The 24,801-nt window shown below is 41.8% G+C and overlaps 1 protein-coding gene across 1 annotated transcript; it reads right to left on the bottom strand.

Annotated features, from left to right (window-relative positions):
* Nucleotides 1–583: 583 nt before the first annotated feature.
* LOC142492412 (uncharacterized) lies at nucleotides 584–23,001 on the bottom strand. Its single transcript, XM_075595055.1, has 5 exons — nucleotides 22,657–23,001; nucleotides 21,184–21,261; nucleotides 20,117–20,818; nucleotides 2,276–2,367; nucleotides 584–763 (listed from the first exon to the last, which is right to left on the bottom strand). The coding sequence occupies exons 1-5, from the start codon at nucleotides 22,931–22,933 to the stop codon at nucleotides 584–586; spliced, it is 1,329 nt and encodes a 442-aa protein (XP_075451170.1). The 5' UTR covers nucleotides 22,934–23,001.
* Between the last annotated feature and the right edge of the window lie 1,800 nt (nucleotides 23,002–24,801).

The raw sequence follows: 24,801 nt of genomic DNA, 5'->3' as shown, positions 1-24,801 counted from the left end.
TCTTGGAGTCAGGAAGGAATTCATTTTTCCCCTTAGTGGGGTTTTTTGTTTGCCTTCCTCTGGATCAATAAGTATAGATATAGGATAAAGTATATGTTGTCTAAATTTAGCATAGGTTGAACTTGATGGACGGAAGTCTTTTTTCAACCTCATCTACTATGTAACTATGTAACTATGTAACTATGTAACTATGTAACTATGTGTATATACAGTATATTGATCCAGAGGAAGGCAAACAAAATACCCCAGTTAAATATCATCTAATGATATCTCATAAGAGAAAAAAAAATTCCTTCCTAATGGCAATCAGATTAATCCCTGGATCAACATCTTTCCCAACTTTATTTATTTGGTATATCCCTGTATACCTTTCCTTTCTAAAAAGGAAATGTCTAAATTTTTCTTTGATATCTATTGTATCTGCCATCACAGTGTCCATGGCTAATGAATTTCACATTTTAACTGCCCTTATTGTAAAGAGCCGTTTCCTTTTATGCTGATGAAATGTCCTTTATTATTTACACTAAAAATAAGAGAATATGGAAATACATAATAAGCTGGTTTTATGTGGCATAACCATGTATCACTTGTTACATAACCACTTATGAATGATACAACTGAAAATCGTTATTCTCACTAAACCTATGATTAGGTACTGGATCCTGTTCTTTATATCATCTGCTTTATCAATCTCCTCCTTTTCACTATCTTTTGAATGTACCTTTAGTTTCTTCTGCCTGACTTTCCTACTTCTTCTGCTGTGCTTAGTTATAATCAAAAAGATATGTCAAAGCTACAGACATATGCTTCACAACAGCAGGCGCCACTTTTACACAGAGGTACCTTACAGCTCTCTGGGGACATGCTACTCAATCTCACAATAAAACTGTCATGTTCTTTTATATGAGAGACTAATAAAACCTACAGAACTAAAGGAAGAGGGGAAAATGAACAGCTTCATGGCGCATGGGGGTCATGCTTAATAAAGACAATTAGTACAACTCTGGGTTTATGACATTAAATAATAGAATATCATTGGATCCATTATGAACCTTGTTTGCTGAAGTCGATTGATATGAATCTCACTAATGTAACAGTATAAAAAATGACTTACGACTCGGAAGAAAGAACATTTGCAGTTACCTACTGTAAGAAAACATATTAGGAAAATGGGACCTCAATCAAGACCGGTGATGAGACAGCTTGCAGGTACAGTTTGGCATATGTTTGTATTTTGTATTGAATATAACACTAAGATACAGTAGATAAGTGTTTCTCAACCAAAGTCCCATGATCCTATGCCAAGGGCGCCACAGCCTCATGGGAAAAACACACAGCCCGGAACAGAGAAAAGTCTCTCCATCTTCAGACAGCCCACATTGTACCCACTGAGTAGCTGACATGTTTGAGGTGTGTGGGAAGGTGGGAGGAAAGAGTGAGTGCTTAGTGTGGGGAGGAGAGTATAATGACTTTGTGTGTGTGTCTGGGATGGGGGTGTGATGGCTTTGTGTGGGGAGTGGAATGAGGTTAATGCTTTGTGTTGGGTGGGGAAAGGAGTGTGGCACTGTATATGTAACAGAACGGTGGGTGAATGGTGCTTATGATAAAGAAATATGGTGCTGTTTAAGAAGTGGAGATAAATGTGGAGTGTGTGTTAAATAAAAGGATGAGTATGAATGATGTGTGAGGGGGAATGTGGCATGTATAAAGGGAGGGTAGCTAAGTATGATTGGCGTGTGCTTGGGAAAAGCATAGAAGAGGAGGAATGACCTGAGATTTTAAAAATTCTTTAGTGATGCCCCTGCTCAAAAATTGTTGATTCTAATTCTATTCCTCCAAAGTCGTCAATCACGGAAGTACATTCTCCATGGGAAATTAAAAAGTTCCATACAGGGTTTCTAAATAAAGCCTGTGCCATTTCCCCTAGAAGAGGGAATAATGTGAGGTCTCACATGCTAGGACTGTGTTATTCCGTGCAGGCCCTCGCTAGACAGCTACTGGCAAGACCACCTGACCTTCCAATACCTATAAGAAGACACCTCTCCCTGCTATCTGGGCTTCACAACAGCTTTGCTAGCTGGAGTAAAGTTGTGTTGCTCTCTTGCTGCAGTTCCTAGTTGTTCCTGAACTCATTGTAAATCTTAATCATGATTCCGGTCTGTCTGATTACACTCTGCCTGCTGCCTACCCTGACCCTAGTCTGTCCGTCGACCGCCCTGACTTTGGATCGCCTGACTACCCCTTCTGTCTGCTCCTCCCTAATCTCTCTGCTGACCTTCACACAGTAGATTATTGCTCCAGCTATCTGCAAAAACCCCAGGTGAATCTGCACTAAAGACTCTTCCTTTGTATTTCCCCCTTGAAACCCTGACATAGTCAATGGAGAGTTGTCATAAATGGAACCTTTTGAGGTAAGGCTAAAGTTGAAAAGTAGAGTACATCAAAGTTCAGTACAGGAACCCCTACATTTTAGCTTGTATATTATTGACCTTGAGGTTGGCATAGAGAGCAAAGTCTCCATCTTTGCTGATGAAACTGTGTAAGGTAATACAATCAGAGCATTTCTCTCCAGAATGATTTAGATAGAATGGAAACTTGAGCAGGTAAATGGCAGATGGGGTTTAATACAGCTAAATGTAAGATTATGCATTTGGGAAACAAGAATAAACAGGCAACATACTGTGATGGTGTTCGTCTCAAATCAGGAGGCGGACCCGCAGGGCTGAGGTAGGGATACAAATAAATCGACCACAACCCAGGAACAGAGTATCTGTAGTCGGTATGGAAGCAGCGGTCAGGACTGGTGGCAGAGTTGCAAAGTCCAGGGGACAGGCAGAGGTCAGGGCTGGCAGCAGAGGTGCAAAGTCGAGGACACAAGCGGAGGTCAGGGCAGGCGGATGGCAGCAAGGTCGAGGTCACGGTCTGGGGTCAGCAACAGGAATTCAAAACAAGCAAGAGGATAAGGTGTAACTGCAAAGACCGACAGGAGCTGCAAACACACAGAACTTTGCTCGGTGACGCCCTATGGTAACTACAGCCTTGTAAAGCAGGCTGCTAGTACCAAAAATGACCACAGAGAGCAGAAAGGGCAGGAGAGACAGAAAACCTGGACCGAAGTGAAAACCCGGCACGGATCAAGCAAAATTTTTACAGTACCCCCCTCTTGAGGAGAGAGTAATTAAGAGTACACTGATACAGTATTTCATCAGGGTGAGAAAATATTTGTCAGTCACTATGGTTTACAGTCACATGTTTTTAATACACTACAGTACATTCTTTAATATCTTTAAAATAAAAATATATAAATCCTGGTTAAATATTTTATAAATAAATAAATAAATAAAATAATTCATTGATGCACTGTAGGGGTGGCTGTCAATGATTATGATTCGAAGGAAAGTGAATAAATATTTATTTTATTTTATCAGGAACCAAAAAATACAAATATAAAAATAATCAGGAATAATACATACAGCAATGCAGTCTTTATTAAGTTATTTTGGCAGCTTGAAATTGGATAACCATTTGGAAAATCTTTGTAAAACATGGGGAAACATGAGTAATGCACATTTATAAGAATATTATTTAATACTACAGTATATACAGTACAGTACTGTAATATACTGTATAATATACTGTACTGTATATACTGTATAGTAAAATTATTTTTTCTTTAGTCTTTATCTTTTCCTCATTCACTCTGCTGTACAGTAGTTCATTGAGAGAGGAGAGGTTTTGTGTACATCATTGCTGCTGTTTATATACTGTACATTTGACTGTATAAGCAGATTTGACTGGACACAACGCCCCCATCCCCCTAGGCCACCGTTTTTCCTGGAACGACAAGAAAACCAAAAATTAGTGCAGTTACTGTACTGTATTATTGCAGAACTACTGTAGGTGGCTGGTGCAGCTTTCTCTGGAAAGAAAAAAAATGGGGCAGTTACTGTAGTAGGCAGTTACTGTAGTACTGTCAAACTAGTGTACTGTATACTGTACTGGAACTACTGTATACTCTGACTACTGTTAAATTCTATGTACTGTAACCTGATGGCTGGTGCTGCTCTCTCTGTAAAGAAAAAACTAACTACTGTATACAGTACTCTTACTATCTGGAAAGAAAAAATCTGTGCCATACTTACCTGTAACATACTGTACTTACAATACTACAGCACAGTACTACTTTCCTGATGCTTGCCTATTATGCGCGATGACAATGGGCAACACAGTGGCAATATGGTCTATATATTTATTGCAGCATTCCACGGTGAGTACATCGTTCCAAAAACTCAGTATGCCTTTCAACAACTCGTCCTTTTTGGAGCGTTTCACCACTTTCCGTATATGGTCCTTCAGCTGATGCCAGACCATTTCGATCGGATTGAAGTCTGGCGACCTGTCATTGGAAAGAAAGGACAATTGGTTTAAGAGCTAAAAACAGTGGGGAACAAAAATGGGACACAGTCTACTGCACTTACTCCGCTGGCGTCTTCACCCAGTTGATGCCGCGCTCAAGGATATGCGCCGTTGACGCAGTGTGCTTGGGATCGTTGTCCTGGTAGAAGCGGTGACCATTGGGGAAGTCGCGTGTGATGTATTGCACTATCTCGGGCACAATGTTGTCTTGGAAGAAAGCTTTATTCATGATTCCTATAGCAAGAAAAGAAAAGTGCTCAAAAAACTGCACAATAGTACAGTACAGTGCATACGGTAAGGCAACACTAGTCAAGTACAATGCATTAAGCGACATTATATTTGATACATTTTACCTTCAAAGATGACAATGCATCCCGGTCCACGCCTAGAGATGGCACCCCACACATGCAGCTTCACAGGGTGTTTTGGCCGCGGCTTCAAAGATAAGCGGCCTTTTTTGTGGAACGCAAATCGTGCAAATCTCTCCAGCGACACAGTAGACTCATCAGTGAAGATGCAATCCTGGAAAGTCTCCCCGCTGTCGATCCATGCCTGGGCCTGGAGCACTCTTTTGATTTTGTTTGAGTCCCGTATCATGGGGTACACTCTGTAATGACAAGGAATAAAAAATTTTTGCGGCACAGTGCAGTACAGTTTGCGAAACAACACTTTTACCTCCTGTACTGTCCAGTACTAACCTCACACGTCCATATTTCCATCCAATGCTGCGTCTCATCTTCTTTATGCTGCTCTCGGATACAGTCAGATTGTGCTTTTCCTGCAGAGTGTATTTGACCCTTAATGCACTCCTCTCATCATTCTCCTCACTTATTTTGTCCACCAGAACAGTTGTCTCCCTACAATGTAAAGAAATGATATTGTTTTATTAATATGCAGCAATATAAAATGTATATAAATGTAATGTTGTAATATACAGTACATTAAATATAAATAGACAAAATATATATACTGTTGTACTATAAATATAAATATACAAAATAAATATACTGTTGTAATATAAATAGAAATATACAGTACATCCTATTCAGTATATACCGTTGTAAGATTAATTGAAATACTGTATACAAAAAATGTATACTGCTGTACTATAAATATAAATAGACAAAATATATATACTGTTGTACTATAAATATAAATATACAAAATATAATATAATATAATTGTAATATAAATATAAATATACAGTACATCCTATTCAGTATATACCGTTGTAAGATTAATTGAAATATACAAAAAATGTATACTGCTCTACTATAAATATAAATAGACAAACTACTGTACAGTATGTTGTAATATAAATCAACAGAAATAACAACTGTAGATGTACAGTACAGTTTTCTATATTTTTTTTTTGTTAAGTTTTATAAATATACTTACGCGTTTGTTACCCTTGGTGCCTTTTTCCGGTCTCTGTTTTTTCCTTGTGCATGATAGCTCACGGTGGTTAATGGCACAACGAGGTCAGAAGTAGCTAACCAGCGTTGGATAGCAGCATTTCGGTGTCCGCTCCTGTACATCTCCTTAATTCGCATGCTGAGATCCTTTGAAATATTTTTAACAGGCATTGTTGCGAGTAGAAAGAAATACAAACACAAGAATGTATATTCGATGTTTAGTCGATGTGTATTCTATGTGCAGTCAATACACAAAATAGATGGTGTATTTATATGGTAATGACTCACACGCCCACTTTCAACACCTGTACCTGGCCGCCATGCATAAAAGGTCACACACTTTGCATAGGCCACCACTCCAGGATCTTTATCTGAACTTGCCCTTGTCCAGATACTGTACTGCATTGTGCCACCTGCTTCCATGGAGCATCCCCGGTTCTATGGACGCAAGAACCCACTCACCTCTGCCGTGCCTGTCATGCTGAAAAAGCGAAAGGCGGTTGCCGTTTCCATGCCAACGGCAAAGCGACAGGCTAAGGCCAATAAAGAAAACCTTCTGCTGACCCCAAAGGTTAAGGGTTTTCTTAGACCTAAGCCTCATTATGTGAAGAAGATATACGGTGATGTACTCTTGACGCAGAACGAATGGCAGCCAACTCATCGGACCCGCAGACCACTTCCTCCCATATGCTTCGACGACTCTGCTTTAGCTGTCCCGGAAATCTTCATCCCGTCTTCTCCACCCCCATCTTCTCCGGTTCCATCTGACGACGCTGCCGCCTCTGAAATCCACGGGTCACTTTCTTCTTTGCTCTTAGACGACTCTGCTTCTCGCCCGGAAATCCAAAGGTCACCTTCTCCATCCCTCTTCGACGCTACCGCTTCTCCTTTACCGGGTATCCACAGGTCACCTCCTCCACTCTCCATCGATGCCGCTTCTCTCCATGGAACCCCCATCTCATCCTCCGTTGCACCCATCCCCCCAGATGTCCAGACGCCATGCACAAGAAGCAGCTCGTTGGACCGGATGCTGAATGGGATAAGTGTGGATCTCCCCAGGAATTCTATTGTGCTGGCAAAGATAGATCTGCTTCTGGAGACAATGTTAAATGTGGAGCAATGGATGCTACAAATGGAGCAACGGATGGATCAACGGATGGAGAAGATAGAGGCTGATATTGCGGGCATACATTATTTGCTCGGTGCTAATGCCCCTGTTTCCTCGACGCCGGAGCAGGAGGGTGACATGGATGTGATGAATGGGACCTTCGATCTCCTTTCATCACCAAGCGCACCCCCTCTACCACAAGATGTAGTGTACATGTATGCCGTTGAGGAGGACATGACAACCCCGTCAAGACCACGCCAGGAGACAACACGGTGACCACGACCGGAGGAAAGCTTCCTCCCAGACATCCTACCATCGCCCGTCGCCACAAGCACACCCTCTCCCAAAAGACCTACACCCGCTTGCATCGAAACAGTGCCCGACATCACCCTGCGTGATCTGACAGCGGCGCTTAGGGAGAAGTATAGGGTGATGAGTGCTGGTGCACCCCACAAGTATGCCTTGATCATTTTTAAGCACCATGTTCCCTACACGTTGTACTGCGAGTGGGTGTTCAAAGTGAACTACGATGGGAATCGCGTAAAAAAGGCCCTTCCTGCCAATTTAAGGAAAAACATTGTGGAAGAATTGCGGCGCTTTTATACAGTTACAGATCCTGTAATGAAAGGCGTTAGAGACTGCATTAATGGCGTTTTGCGCCATGCAAGGAATCGGCCATGGATGGACAATGTGGAGGACTGTCAGTGAGACCATACTGTTGTGCTGAACTGTATAGTACTCTACATGTTTTGCCCTACAGTACCTGCTGTACTTAAACAAAGGAGATGTTGTTGTGTGTTTTTTTTCACAGGACATGCACAACTCCAGTCCCTGAGGGCCGCAAATAGGCACGGTTTTCAATGTTGCCCTGAAAACCTGCCCTGTTTGCTGCCCTCTAGGACTGAACTGGTGCAGGTCTGACTGACAGTGTTGCGCACCATCCCACTGTACTGTACTGTATACAGTACTGGGTTTCTTTAATAAAGGAGATGTTACTTAAAATGCTTCAACATTGTACAGTATTTGTAAATAAATGTTTTTGTACTGACTCCACCAATAAAAGAACATGTTGAATTGCCTCACATTGTTTCCATTTGCTGCTTTGCCAGTGTAACAAATGTAGAGGCTTGCTGCACTGTTTTTTAACTGCCTGGTCGTGCAATTGGCGTAGGAACTACGGCAATTGGCGTGGGAACTAGGTCAATTGGCGTGGGAACTTCTGTTCTAGGTCACCTAGAAATAAAATTCATTTTGCCCCTAGATGTTAGGAACCTCCTCACTTGACCCCAACAGGGTCCGAGCAGTAATGGCGACGAGAAAGGGTCACGCCGGCGAGGAGGGTCCTACCATTGAGCGCAATGGCAGAGAAAGCTTTGAACCGGCTAAGTCAGAATGAGCAGAAACCTGGAACCCACAACTCCGGTTCTGTTCGACCTAGAGGGCTCAGATTCGGTGACCATGTAGTCCTAGTTGCGGCAGGATTGCATGGCAAATTGCGACCCTCTCGTGGCAACAGAACGGAGTCAGGGTGATGTTAAATTTCAGGTTTCTGCCATTGACTTGCATGGCAGAAAAAAAGCCACTTTGGTAATGTGCTTTTAAACTGTCTTTTTGTATCTCCGGTTTCGGCGGTCTTGGAAGGCTGATATTTTGCCACTATGGCAAGGGTCCTCCCGCATGAGGACCAGGTAAATTTCAACCCGCTCAGACCCACAGAACGGGTTATTTTACATAATATTCGCGCAATTGGCGTGGGAACTACTTATTTATTTATTTATTTATTTATAAAATATTTTACCAGGAAGTAGTACATTGAGAGTTACCTCTCGTTTTCAAGTATGTCCTGGGCACAGAGTAAAACAAAATAATACATGGTTACAAATACAGTTACATAAATGAACAAGGTATACATTATATACAAGACATTGCATGCACAGTTAAAGAAAATATATATTATGAGCGTATGAAACAGTTACAGACCAGATTAAAGTGTGAGACAACCTTAGATTTGAAAGAACTTAAGCTGGTGGTGGATATGAGAGTCTCTGGTAGGTTGTTCCAGTTTTGGGGTGCATGGAAGGAGAAGGAGGAACGTCCGGATACTTTGTTGAGACTTAGGGCCGCGGTCAAGTTCACGGGCAATTGGCGTGGGAACTTCTGTTCTAGGGCACCTAGGAATAAAATTCTTTTTGCCCATAGATGTTAGGCACTGTATAGCACTGTACAGTATACTGTAGAAGACAAATAATGAAACGATACTAAATATGTAGAATAAATGCATAGTTTTTTTTATTTGGGTTTATTACACAGTATACTGTACGGCCGGAAAACATCAGCATACAGTACAATATTATCCATCGAAATCCCCCCATTAGCCGTTTTCTTTTCTGAGGAAAAAAAAAGAAAAGTTTTAATGTACAGTAATGGTCAGCCCCCTAAAGAAGTACCCAGCCAGCCCCACCAAAATAATACGGCAACAAGACAGTACTCACCATTGAATTTCCCATTCAGCTTGCGCCGGCGCCGGTCCACTGCCAGTCCAGCTTTCTTCATCATCCACGTCGATAGTTGGCAGCGGGACTAGTCCACCTGTAGTCAGCAGGTGAGGCTGGAAATCGCTTAGGTACATGCAAGCTTCATCAAAACTGCACGCCAAATCCAGCTCAGCCTCAGGCTCAGGCTTGTCACTGACAGTGGGACCATCATTGGAAGCCGGTGCTGGTGCTGGTGCATTGCTTGGCAGCGACTGTCGCTTCTTAGTTGGTTTTAACACGACCCTTTGCCTTTTGCCGCCTCCATGATCATAGATACGGGAAAAACCCGGTGATACACACCAATACCCTCCAACAAATTGGGGCTCAATACGGTGAAAACAGGGGTCACTACATAACCTTTTCCTTACTGCACGCTTCCACGTATGAGGAGCTGGCGAAAATTTGTAAAGTCATAGGGCCTCATGCAGTAAGCGTTGATAAGGGAATTATCGCCATTTTATAGCCAAAATTGGGTTTGAGATTCAGTAAGCGCCGATAAGTGCTTGATTTCGCCATGTTTCGGAGCCGATTATTTTGTTATGGCCAGTCGGCTGCCGATAAGCCTGTTTTCGCCACTGATCGCCACTTTTTTAAATCGGCTGGATTCAACAAAAAAAAACAGCTTATCGGGGCTGATCGGCACTACGAAATTGAGATGTTATGGCCAATTTCTCCCGCCAACTAAAGTTGGCAGTTTGGAGGGGAGAACGATCGCTAAGGCTGCCGGAACGGCACTTAGAAAAAAAAAATCTTCTGTACATCAATGGAGTCAATGGAGCGGGGACGTATAACAGTATAGTACTGTTTACGTTTCATTGCTCACAATACAAACGTCATTTGCATTACAGTGTGGGGGCATTCACTGCATTGTGTCACAGCTGACGTGTATTATTTGCATAACATTATACTTTTACATGTTTTCAGCATTTGCGTGTCACATTACTCATCATGTGATGATGTGCCAAGGGAAAATACTATACTCAACTCTTAAAGGAGAACCTCACATCATATCACACATTTTTATGAACTGAGCGACAATTATTTACATGATGTTACACATGTCACACATGTCACACATACACAGTATATTCATGTTCCTTTACATTACACAATGCTTGTAATGTGTCACGCATCTTTAAACGTTCATGTACATCTAAATTCTCATGTTTACATCTACGTTTGGTCCTCCCTATTTTCATGACGTCACTTATTGGACGATCAATCACATTGCATGTTTACATTGTAACCGTTGCATTACAAACACTTCAACCTAACTTATACACATGTAGCCAGGTCCCCCTCGCGCACTCGCCCCCTCCCTTGTCCCCCCCCCCTCGCGCACTCGCCTCCTCCTTCACCGTTGCGAGCGCGCGGTGTTGCTGTGCGGCCGGTTGCTAGGGAAGCGGGTCGGGCGGTTGCCGGGGACGCGAGCGGCGAGCAGGCCGGTTGCCGGGGACGCGATCGGGCCGTCGCTAAGGCCGCGATTGCGTTGCCACCGGCCCGGCGGCTAGCGGAGCAGGGCGCCGCCATGACAGTTAGCTCGCGCATGCGCAGGATGCCAGCTAGCGCGGGAGGCCCCTGATAGCTCGCGCATGCTCGAGGATAGACGGCCAGCCCCCAGGGTGCATAGGGGCAGAGACACCTGACGCCAGGGAGCCAATAGGGCTGAGGGATTTGCCCGGGAAAGGAGAGATACTTTTCGCGGGGTTTTGCAGTGACACAGGCAGTCAGGATCCGGACCAGCTAGGGGTAAGAGGTGGATGCAGGGGTCAGTGACCCTCTGCATTAGGCCAGCAGCCCCCAGACCCCCAGTTAGGTCCTGAGCCACTTAATAGCTTGTGGAGTATAGGGACAGGCCCTAGATAGGGACACTGACCCATTTATTGGTAGCTTAGTCAGGGACACAGTGCTAAAGCCGTGCGGCCCTGCGAGGTGGGTTCTGGGCTCAGAACACTATCAAAGACCCTGGGACTAAGGTGATATTATCCGCGCTGGAATTCACCCAACGCAGTGTGGAGGACAACGTCGGATCGGGCGGAACTCCGGTGATATCGCGGTACCCGTGGCTGGAGCCCGGGCAGGTAACCTGCAACTCACGTGCACCAACCAGGCCTATCACCAGACATAGTGGCTGTGCAGTCACACATACATATGCAGACATTGGTATATGATTTTGGGAGTGCAAGACATTTGGGTGGGGGTTACTGGACACAGGGTGGGGTCACTCTGCGGGAGGTTAGCGTCCGCCGTGACGCCTAGAGGTGGTAGCGTCCGCCGTGACGCCTAGAGGTGGTAGCGTCCGCCGTGACGCCTAGAGGTGGTAGCGTCCGCCGTGACGCCTAGAGTGGTTAGCGTCCGCCGTGGCGCATGTGTTGAGATGTAATGTGATAAGTTGCTGCATGTAGTAAAGTTAATAGTTATATAGAGCTGTCTGTGTGGTCATTGTGTATTGTCCTGCGAGGAACTACTTCCCCTCTGGTGGGAGCCATCGCAGGTGGAGGCGCTGCATCATTAGTATTGTAATACATTGCCCCAGGTTCCCTTAGCGGATGCTCAGCCTTCTGTGAGCCAACAGGTTTTGCACCACGCACCCCCTTGGTAACATTGCATGTTCCCTCCACGCACGCGGTATATGCGATTGGGTGGGGTGATATGACCGTTACACACACATGTACAGTAATTCATCATTGGGACACCTTGTAAACTCATTCTATAGCAACTATCCTCCTTACAGAAATGCATGCATATGCACACGACTATTCATTGTTGTCAACATGTCACAATAACATGGCTAATTACACATGTTACACAAAACTTTTCCCACGTCAATCTCAGCCTTTTTGTCTAATTACATGACTGACTGTTGCGTTCAGAAGTTTTACATGCATTGCACATGCAACTATTTATTTGCAAGCAATGTTTGTACAAAGCTTCACGTCACATCATTGGCAAATATCATCATTCCCTGCAGAATACACACAACAAATACTTATAACAACAACTGCACACAGCTTGCCACAGAAGTACTTTATTATGTTAATGTAACACCTTGCATTTTACTATGTCACCTGACATCATCACATACCTATTTAAAGGACGCCCATTACCTGCTCATTCACAGCTACTCATTTCAAAATGTTGAGATTGTTTAGGAGACGGAGGAACATTCTTTTCTATGACATGCTTGATGATGAAGACAATCATATAGGGCAAGGGAGGGACACACCGAGGGACAGTGACAGGGACAGTCACGCGGATACGACAGGGACAGGGAGAGGGACAGGCCGAGGGACAGGTAGAGGGACAGGAGATCAGAGGAGAAGACAGAGGAGACAAGTTGTGCCTCGTCCGCGTCTGTACAGGGAGAGAACCCTGTTAGATGGGATGAGTGAGGAGGAGATTGTAAGTCGCTATCGTTTGAGTTCAGCAGCAATCTTATCTCTTTATCAGGAGAAAGGGGAGATTTAGATTTTTTCACAGCCAGAGGTCGTGCAGTCCCTGGGCTTGTTAAAATGCTGTGCTCATTACATTATCTTGCTTCCGCGTCATACCAGACAACTGTGGGCATAGTGGGCGGGGTCTCGCAATCTACATTCTCGCGGGCCTTGACCCAGTTTCTCTATGCACTCAATAGACGCGCTAGGAATTATATTCATTTTCCTACAGAGGCGACAGAGTGGCTGGAAGTCAGGACTGGCTTTTATAATATAGCAGGGATACCATGTGTGCTGGGTGCAATCGATTGCACACATGTTGCTTTGATTGCACCTAGTCAGAGTGAGCATGTGTACCGCAATCGTAAGCACTACCATTCACTCAATGTACAGGTGGTATGTGATGCGACGATGAGGATAATGCATGTGGTACCCAAATTCCCTGGTTCCAGTCACAATTCCTCTATCCTGAGGAACTCTTCAGTCTTCCATGCGTTCGAAGAGGGACATTTTGAACATGGTTGGCTGCTGGGTGAGTACACATTTACATGTTCTAACACAAAACACATTTTTATTTAGGAATGTTGGCATTGTACAATTTGATCACTAATGTCAGCTTATGTGTGCTCCATTCATTATAGGTGACTCAGGATACGGAATTAGGCCGTGGCTCTTGACTCCGGTGCTAAACCCTCAAACTGAAGCAGAGGACAGGTACAATGCAGCCCATATATCTACAAGATCTGTTATAGAGAGGACATTTGGCCTACTCAAGACCAGATTTAGTTGTCTGGACAGAACTGGTGGGGCTCTTCTATACAAGCCTCAAAAAGTGTCTGATATTATCCTTGCCTGTTGCATTTTGCACAATGTTGCACTCAGGCACAATGTACAATCAGACCTAGCTGAGCCTTTGGTAGACGAGCATCCCACCCATGTAGCTGCTGAAAATGAACAAACAGCCAGTGGTGGCCAGACACGCCAGAATCTCATCAATTCATTTTTTTCTTGTAAGTAAAAACATATATGTTCCAAGTTCTACTTTTATAGTTAAATTATGTTATCTTAACAATAATGTTTTTTTATATACCCTTCTGGTAGGACACAGATGAATATGGGTTGCACACCTTTCTTTTCTCTGCTGTGTGCACAAAGGGATGTGGCACCGGTATGTTATTGTTGCACAGGTTATATAATCCCTCTTCAATTGTACTTTAGTTGTGTGTATGTGAATACAACTGGGGTAACAAAGCATTAATATTGTAGCATTGTGTTGTTCCTTATGCTAAGACAATACACATATTATGCCCATACTCATTCATGCTTCTAGTATGCTTACATACAATGTTATTGGTGCAGTGTAACATGTACATCCATATGATGTGTACACCAGGCTGATTTACATTTTGAATGTCATTAAATATACATGGTGTTGCACATTTAACACCAAATACACACTTTGCTGTGTTGTTTACGGTACTGAAGATGGCATGTCAATGTTTGCAATTTATATATTGTTCCTTTGCATTATAGGTATATCTCCAGTATGACTGATCATGGTATGTATATTTGCTGACATCTCTCATAAGATGTGCCTACATCAATCTTCCTATAATTATTTGAAGTAAAAACCCAACATATTGGTTTAAACACAAATGTAACATATATGTACTTTCTGTATCATGTATATGCATTTAGCTACTCTTGAGCTTTCATGTGCATTGTATTAGAAAATGATTACTCCCATTTCATCACATTTTATGTATGTTTCCTTATAAATTCCATTAATGTAATATAGAAGTGTTTGGAGACAAGGGGATAACTGTACTTATTTGTTTACTTACGGGAGCTCATTCATCACGGATGAAATTGACTGATCATAACACTCCATGCATGAATGCCTGTAATCACAACAATGCGTACTACATCTTATATTTAGCAATGTAGGTGTTTATTAATGCTAGGAATTAATAGTCAACATTAATTTAAATTAGTGACATGTGTATGTATAAGTCACACGTGTGTGGATGTGTCCTACATGTACCAAGTGTAAAACTGTTAACAGAAAACACAATTTTGTCGCAAATGTTACTGTCATTTAGCATTTCTAATTTACCAATATGACAATGTTGGTAATATTTTAGGAATATAAATCACGTCACTTCATCATTATCATGATGATAATTATCAAGTATTCTCACAATTGTAACGTCAATCACGTGCACATTAGCATAGACACACTTTTTAAGACAACTGTTTGTGTCTGTATCAATTTGTGTAGGATCCATGTATAACACCCACAAATGATAACACCAGCTTTATTATGGTAGCTTATATCATCATATTGACTATACTATGTATTTTTAGAACGTTTAATAAACACAGTAAACTATAGTTAGTTAGGTTAATGAAATATACACAGAAACGTACTTCATTACATGATGTTGATGTCATATTCAGAACATCATGCATTGTAGGGGACCACAACATCTGGCCAATAACATTATTTGCTACAGTCCCAAACCATTTTATCAACATACCCATGTAACAAGAGATTTTTAACAATAAATGGCTAGTTGGTTGTAAGTGTCCTTTACATTGGGAGAAGGAGTGGCTCAGTGAGTAAAGACACACACTGGCACTGAGAGTTTGAAGCAGGGGAGTCTGGTTCAATTCCCGGTGTCGGCTCCTTGTGACCTTGGGCAAGTCACTTTATCTCCCTGTGCCTCAGGCGGCAAAAAATAAATTGCAAGTTCCACGGGCCAGGGACCTCAGCCTGAAAAATGTGTCTGTAAAGCGCTGTGTACAACTAGCAGCGCTATACATGAACATGCTCATATTATAATTATAATTATTATTATTATTATTATTATTGTTACATAGTTTCGACAGTCATACGTTCCATTACACAATAGAATACACAAATGTGTTAGCAGAGTGGGAATGGTTGTTATATATAAAACACACCATGCCATAAAATGATAGTTGTCATTAAAGAACACTCAATAAAAATTCATGAGGCACTATTTTGCAACATCATTATGTTAATTAAGTGCTTATGCAATATAGGCATAAGGGTATGACATTTTTAATTGTTTGTTAATAAGCGCTGCAAGCAATATAAAATTAGTTCCATATGTAGTATAGTAGTCGGTGGCTCCTCCTAACAATCATCTCATATAAAGGTAGACTCTTCTGAAATCATACATTGATCCGATTGTATCTTCCCCGACATCTCTGAAATACAGCAAACACATGATGGTCAAATATGGCACCTTACTATATATGTATCCGTGACAACGCGTTACACAGCTCTATATGATTGTGTACATACACACGTCACTCACTTATATGTTAGAAGTACAAGTGTACATCAGTATGTAATGTTTCTTTAAATTTGTAGCAGGCATAACTATGTATATGATGTGAACGTTGCCTGTATACTGAAAAATGTGCGCGCACATCTTAGTGTGCGCACGCACTTCACGCTTGGCTGCACTAACTGTTAGCGCATGCGCAAAACAAAGCGTACGTTGTGCGTTCAATACATCTTGAAAATACCATTAAACATAAAATCTTTATTTCAAATACAATGAATACGAAACTACATTCGTTCTAAACGAGTACATCTGTATTCTTTTTAAACAGACGTGTTTGATCAGAAAGGATGGCCGATAACACAATGCGCAAATGCAATACGTGTGACGTCATGTTAAACCAGCGTGAAACGCACGCTAACACTCCTCCCACTCAATTAACATTCGGCTAACGCCCAGTTGACGCCTACAAACACTGAGCCGCACACATGACACACTGCAGTTACCGTTACTATAACAAAACATGACAGCCAATAGGCTTTGAGGTGCGCACGTCGCTTGGGGGCGGGACTTTAATTCCGTAATCCTTTTTAAGGACGCCTTGGGCCATGACAAGGGTCCCACGTCATACGTGGTGGACCCGCTTTTAAATGTTGTAGATGTAGCATGATAACAAAACAGGTATGTGTTACAGTTATGGTAAAATGTTGCTAATATGTTTAAAGTGATAGGAAAGTACGTATATTTATTCCGTCAGCAATGTGTACTACTCTTTCAGGTTCTACTATATTGTATTCGGAAACAATTTCTTTGTGATCGCTACATGTTATGCAGTCTGCAATGTTACGCTGTATCCACGCATTGAAAGGGAAAATGGTGGTTACAAAAAAAAAAAACATTTAAACGCAGAGTCAACTCATAACGGTTGTTATATTTACCATTCTTCTAGAATTAACTCTTCGTCTGGCTGCAACTGGTCGCTCCAGAAATGCAAGGCTTTTTCATCCACGCTTGACCCACCCGCTGAATCCAGTATGACACACATCTCCTCCATGAAGCGCTCATAGGAATCGCCACTGCTTTCTTCAAACAATTGGTCGGGAGGTAGGTTCATTTCTTCGGGTACCCATTCCAATGCATTTTCAGCTGAAAGGCTTGGTACATAATCATAGTAGTTTTGTTGTTGTACAATGTGGGTTTCAGGAATGGAGGGTGCAGATATTGCAGCAGGTATCGATTCACACGGAACAGTAGTAGCGGATCCATTGCTATTGGCATTAGGAATAAATATGCCTTTAACCACAATATATGTGCCCTCTTTCACGGTGAAATGTTTTTCTTTGGCAATCTTGCAGAAACCATATTTGTCTTCTAGCTTATCCTGCACACGTTCAAAAAAGTCATTAGTTGATAAAGTGAATCTTATTGAGGAATTAAAATTGCGCGCATGCCCACGGTCTTGGTAATAAGGATATTTTGCTTGAATCAAATCATAGATTTGGCGTGTGCTCGCTTGGTGTCCGCAAGTTCTCAAAATAGCTTCTGATACCATGTATTTATACCCTAAATTCGGATTCATATTTGTCACGAATTCATCAGCCATTGCAGATTAGCACAAAAGATGTGTGCAGGTATCTGTTCTTTGCTCATCAAAATGAAACTGCTCAATGGCTAACAAATTGCTGTGTTTCCTTTTCAAGGTCAACAAAACTATAAACTGTAACTCCTTATTTCAAACGCCAATTGGATGTGTAGTTTTAATTGCTTGAACATTTGTGGTTTGTGATAGCCGCATGTGGGACAAACATGTATCCTTTTTTTATCTCGTTTCTGAAAACATTCCTACACTTTTAATTCAGTAACATTGAGTTTTCTTGACAAATAACAAAGAGCACTGTGTGAAAATAGTGCTTAGACAGCCATATCAGTAAATACACACACCTGCAAAATGAAATGTTTTTTTCCCACATACATTTCTGTGTGTATTTGAAAGTCTGGTTAACTCCCTGTCTGCATGAGTTTAAATACGTGTGTATCTATATATATATATAAATATATATCTCTCATAAATATATATATATAAAGTGTGTGTGTGTGTGTGTGTGTGTGTGTGTGTGTGTGTGTGTGTGTGTGTGTGTGTGTGTGTGTGTGTGTGTGTGTGTGTGTGTGTGTGTGTGTGTGTGTGTGTGTGTGTGTGTGTGTGTGTGTGTGTGTGTGTGTGTGTGTGTGTGTGTGTGTGTGTATGTATGTGTATATATATATATATATATATAATTTTTATTTTTTTTTTATTTTTATATTGCAGGAGTACACACAACATACACTGGCGACACACTTTATTCGAGCTCGGCTAGTCCCACGAATTCAGGTATACCCGGGTGTATTGAGGTTTGTGACTGTTTTCTGCCCGAGTGCATTGAGGTATTTTCCAGGCAGGGATTGAAGCATTTTATTCCCGCTGGCTGCAATACTGCACAGTATATATATATATACTGCATTACAATTCATGAATTTATGCCATCTGGTAGACACGCGAAGCATTGCAGCCTATTAAATCCTAATCATTATCATTTTACAGATCAGCCGCCCGTCAGCCAGGCATGAACCCAGGCTGGGAAGGCAAACGCAACGGGGCTTGTTAGAGGTGAGGAGCGGCGCATTCCAGGTATCTGCCAGGTACATACTGGGTATTTGCTCGAATAAAGTGTGTCGGTGCAGTATTGATGGCAGTAAGAAGGCCTTGTATGAAACCTATTTATATGGTGATAAACACGAGTGAATTAAGTAATAAACATTTGTTTGCGCCCAATAATGTTAGAGGCTCACACTTAGTATAGTTCTCAAACATTAGGCCTGTATTATTAAAATACTGTGTTTTCACAAGGAAGCATGATGTGTATATTTTTTGTAAATACATCTATACCAGTTTAGATAGTACTATATATACATACACACACACACACACACACACACACACACACACACACACACACACACACACACACACACACACACACACTGTGTGTGTGTGTGTGTGTGTGTGTGTGTGCATATACCCATACATACTACATATATATTAGTATAAATTCAGAGATGTTCTTGAAACAAGAACACATAAATGATTAAAGGACAACATTACAATGGCCAGCAAAGGTAAGTAATATTTAACACAAAATCCTGCTGTACACGTACAAGAAAGATGTTTGCAGTTAAATAGGTGCTTTTATAATTGCATGTGAATAATATGCACATGCAATGATTACATCAAGTAACACACCCAAATGCAATGTTCTGCTGCAAAGTCAATGGCAGCTTCTCAAAACTTAGCAACTGGCTCCTGGTGGACCATTACTGAACAGACGATTAATACATAAATATTTATAACACTATTCATTAATTACGAGTGTTAACATTTCCAAAACTTCACGTGTACAAGAACGTACTTGAAAGTTTGGAAACAACACAGTCTTCAGCATACATACAATATTAATTAAATAATCTGAAGTCAACAAAACAAGGCCAAAGACATATTTTGTGAATTATAAAATTTATTTTTTTTGTTCCTTTTGAGACCGAGTAACAGGCCTGCTTGTTGTCTCTTGAATTTTCCTTTTTCGTTTGCCAACAACTTTAGCCACAACAGAGCCACTTTGAGTGGCCTCTGGCACTTCACGGGCAGGGCTTGTGGCCAGTGACTCACCTACAGGGCTTTTGGGCAGTGATTCACCTACAGGGCTTTTGGGCAGTGATACACCTACAGGGCTTTTGGGCAGTGATTCACCTACAGGGCTTTTGGGCAGTGACTCACCTACAGGGCTTTTGGGCAGTGACTCACCTACAGGGCTTTTGGGTAGTGACTGTTCACGGACAGGGCTTGTGGACAGTGACTCACCGACAGGGCTTGTGCCCACTGACACATGTGAGCAAGTTGGTAGACACTGCACAAGTGATGGTTGGTCTGTTTCATGTGTGTCTTTTGTTGTTTTTGACCAAAAACTGGTCAGTAGTAACTGCTTGTGTTTTGTTTTTGTGGCCTCCTTTGTAGGTGTCAGCTGCTGATTTTGTACAGATGGCAGCGGTAGGATGTCGTCAGGAACCTGCACAGCAATGTCTGCTACTTGACCGGTAACATTCGGACCTGGTGAATGAAGATCAGAAGCATGTGGTGAAAACTGACCAGCATGAACAGATCCTGCCTGTGAGGTGTTCAAGTTGAATTGTGGTACATTAGTCATTCTCAAGTAATTAGCTTGTGTTTGCTGAACAACTAATGCTTCGAATGAGGTGTTGATTTTTTGCAACTGTTTAGGCACTTCAATGAAGACTCTGTGGAGATGTGCCAATTGTGAAACTGTTTCTTCCTGCAGTGCAATCATCCTTTCCAGCACTGTCATCAGGTCAGAATGGCGACGATTTTCTGCTTCCACAATTTTTCCCTCAGAAGCTACAATTGCATCGTATGTGGTATTTGCTGGACGATTTGGCGGTAAAACAGTTTCAATTGGAACCTCTTCATGGTCACTTGCTTGTATTTGTGTGTCTATGGCGGCATCATCATCATCATCATCATCATCATAATCCTCATCATCATGTTCTACAAATAAATGTACACATTATTAAATGGCATGTTAATCTCTGCTGTGTTACTATGTAATTCTACTGTGTCATAAGTAACAACTAACATGTTTCCATACGTTTTATAACCTCACATTAAAAACTACCTTGACTTAAGAATAATGTTTGGACTCAGTATGAAATATGAGTGAATGAAAACTTGCTGTAAACTCACAACTCCTACATGATAGTTAACATCACTAACACAATACATGTTGCCTTACACTTCATTTTCACATACACTAAGTAATCCTATTTAAAGAACATGTGCAAAACAAATAATGAACATGACAACATAACATATAGAAGAGCACATATTATATGGCCACCAACTGATACACTCACCTTCTAGGTGTGTTGAGCTGGCTGACCCAGGTGAAGACACTTGTTCCGTCTCAGGTGACACATGTCCTTCAGGGGCAACTATATATAACAATAACATAAGTTTTACATTTACATGTGTAAATATTGAACAAACAGTTATTGTATGTTCTGTATTTATGAGTACCTAACAGCATCATTTCCTTAACCCAAAATGTGTGTGTGAAAGTGAACATAAATAGTTGTAATAACAATGTACATGCCTGTGTACTTAGAACTTTTGAGTTCTCTAACATAAAACATACTATGTTTCTGCAGTAATGCGTGAGGATAAATAGATTAAATTTGAACATAAAAATCATATGTTGTGTAGTGATATCAGTATCATAATGTACATAACTATCATGAGATGACCATTCACAATGGTTATCATGAAGGTGGTCATATTGCAAAAAGTGTTGTTTTTGGTAGAGGATATGTGTGGTACATTAATAGAAGATGTGGCACACCTGAATGTGGCTGTGACTCAACAAGACAACACATGCAGTGTGTGATAATGTGTCGTTGATAGTAGTTCAACTATAGATATGAGTGAACTAATGTGTGACGTACGCTTTGATAAGTAATGAGTTGTTGGGGCATTTAGTAGCTAAAGTGAAGCTTTCAAATGAGTGTGATTAACTTCAGTTGTGCTAGTCAGGTTGTAAGAACGGTATTCCCTTCCCCAAAAAGCCTAATCAGCCACACCTTTCAATTACTTGAAACAGGTGAAAATGGTGTGAACTAAGTTGACCCTAAAATGAGCCTGTAATTAGTGTGTGTGCTGAACCCCACCCCCTCTGTTGAAGTGTATGCTGTGATGAGATATTAATTGCAGCTGCTTTAACACAATGGTAGATGAGCTAAATAGTCGTGTGCAGTTTTTAAGTTATGAAAACAATGACATAACATATGATACGTGTGCCTCATTATGCTGTCTGTATATGAGTTAAAGCAAAAATGGACCTTTTCATAAACAACTATAGATGTGTTAGTGCAAGTGATGTTTGTAGGCCGTTGCATGCAATATATTTGATGCATGCTTACAATAGGCAGTAATGTCATGTTTGTCGGAGTAAAATTAATAAAATACATAATAATATTATACATATTTATGTTCTGTACCTGTAGCTAGTAATAATTTCTCATTAGCATGTGTTACACATGTGTACTACCCTGTTGTTCCCCATCTTCGCCCACCATCAATTGCTTCCACTGCAGCAATGCATTTTGGGAATTCACATGTAAATGAGCACGCAATGGCATGTGCTATATTAGTTACTGCTTTTAGTAGGACTACAACATATATGTCTATTTTGATATATATATATATACAGAATCAGACATTTACATATATAGATGCAGGTATGCTTATATTGTGAAGACAGTATAAAAAGCAGTGTAAATATGCAAAATAACTGTAAGCAACGACACGCCTAGTACAGTAATATTTCTCACCTGGTGGAAATTGTGAGGGATAAATTCCAATATCCCGGTCACCAGGTAAGCCTTCCACGACGACGGGAAGTAATTTTGCCCGAAGCAGCTCCTCCAATGGAGTTAATATGAGACGTTGTGGTGTCGGCCCACCTCCAGTGCCAGTAGCATGCACGCGTTGCTGTTGTATTTTCTTTTTCAATTTGGACCTAATATCATCAAATCTCTTGTGACAATTCCGCTTGTCCCTCACATGATTCCCACACGCATTGACACCAATGACTATTGTGTCCCACATTTCTTTTCTGCTTGATGAACTTGTCCGCCCTTGAAAAACATATAAAATATATGAGGTAAATTAATAATAATAGAAGCACCAGTTTCCTACACTGCTAGCTGTTCCAAGAGATAGCAAACATGCTGTTTTAGGTGTAATATGTGAAGCACATGAGCATTCACTACTAAACCTATACATGTAAGCAAGGTTGCATTCATATTGTATGCAGTTATGGCAAATTGACCGCCTGTGTTTAGTTGTCCTTGTAAGGCATGATAAAAAGCTGTGTTTCCAGACTAATTAACATAGAAAGATATTCTGAACCCATATTTGCATATGAACAAAACTCAGATGACCTAGGATCACATGTATTTGAATATTAAATGTAAAGGTACACTTACCTAGTAAATGTCCATATATACTGTCATAGTGCTCCAGAATGCCAGTGACAAGAGCTGTATTTTCCTGGTCATTGAAGCGAGGATTACGTGGCTTCTCCACACGTTTCTTCCGAGCAGGTTTAGGGTCAGAGCTTGGCTGGTGCTGACTGGACTCTCCTTCTTCCAATGGAAGAGCCTCCAAAAGCTGCCCACCAGCAAGCACGCCACCACCATCCACCCCATCAGCAACTGCGCCACCAGCAGCACTCACAGCACCAGCACTCCCACTCCTAGCACCAGCACTCCCACTCCTAGCACCAGCACTCCCACTCCCAGCACCAGCACTCCCACTCCTAGCACCAGCACTCCCACTCCCAGCAACAGCACTCCCACTCCCAGCAACAGCACTCCCACTCCCAGCAACAGCACTCCCACTCCCAGCAACAGCACTCCCACTCCCAGCAACAGCACTCCCACTCCCAGCAACAGCACTCACACTCCCACCAACAGCACTCCCACTCCCAGCAACACCACTCGGTGCACCAGCAACATCACTCCCCTGAACAGTACGTTCACTCCGACGCGTACTCGCACGAGTAGCACTCCCACTCCCACCAGCATCACTCTTCCCACGCTTTGCGGGCATACTTCCAGCACTCACAAAAAACAGACAAGAAATGTACAGCCAATCACACGAAACACTTCCACATATAAAACAAGACAAAGATGTAAACAAAACAACAATGGACAAAGCTCACCCAATACACAACAAGTCTCTCAGTCAATATGCAAATCTTCAATCAGCCAGCTCTGTGCGTCTCTCTCTCTCTCACTCCCAACAACACAGAGAATGATTAGCAGTACACGTTGCCTTTAAATATGGCGTGCTATCCAATACATGCTTGTTTCGCCTGATTCAACAAGATTTGTGATTGGGCAACCTAACAGCACCCCGCCACGCACGCCGATACACCTGTGTGTGATCGGCTAATCATCGTGAGAGTGGGCGGATTTGTTTTCGGGTTGATTTTGAATGTATTCGGCACTTACTGCATACGGAGAGGAAAAATCGCCAATAACATGACTAATCGGTAAGATTGCCGATTTCACATAATCGACGCTTACTGCATGAGGCCCATAGTTTTCGATAAAATACTGATAAATTTGAGCAACTGTTGCCATCCTATCCTCTGTTGCATTAATCGCGTCCCATATCAAATACGCGTAACTTCTGTCAGGTTTTTGGAAAGCAGGCTGCACTTGAACACTCATGGTGGGTCACTGCAGAATAGTGTAACACAAACTGAAACTGGTCTTTGTCTTTCTTTAATATGAAAAGCCTAAATTGATACATTTTGGCAACTCTTCCTTCAGTCTCAAGGCCAAGGCCAAGTTACAATGGCACATTGTGGTACAGTATCTTTTTTAAACGAAACACCTGCAAGCCGACACATTACTGATTCGGCGCATTACAAGTCATGAATTTCTGCCATCTGGCGGACACGCGAA

This window comes from Ascaphus truei, chromosome 4 (assembly GCF_040206685.1).
Source record: "Ascaphus truei isolate aAscTru1 chromosome 4, aAscTru1.hap1, whole genome shotgun sequence".
Classification (NCBI taxonomy): domain Eukaryota; kingdom Metazoa; phylum Chordata; class Amphibia; order Anura; family Ascaphidae; genus Ascaphus; species Ascaphus truei.
The sequence above is the reverse complement of the archived record's forward strand: the minus strand, read 5'-3'. Positions and strand labels throughout refer to the sequence as shown.

Coding starts and splice junctions, on each gene's coding strand:
- LOC142492412 (XM_075595055.1), bottom strand. CDS start 22,933: ATGTGGGACACAATAGTCATTGGTGTCAATGCGTGTGGGAATCATGTG. Junction 20,819..21,183: donor CAGCTCAACACACCTAGAAG/GTGAGTGTATCA, acceptor ATTTATTTGTAG/AACATGATGATGAGGATTAT. Junction 764..2,275: donor CAATAATCTACTGTGTGAAG/GTCAGCAGAGAG, acceptor ATTATAACTAAG/CACAGCAGAAGAAGTAGGAA.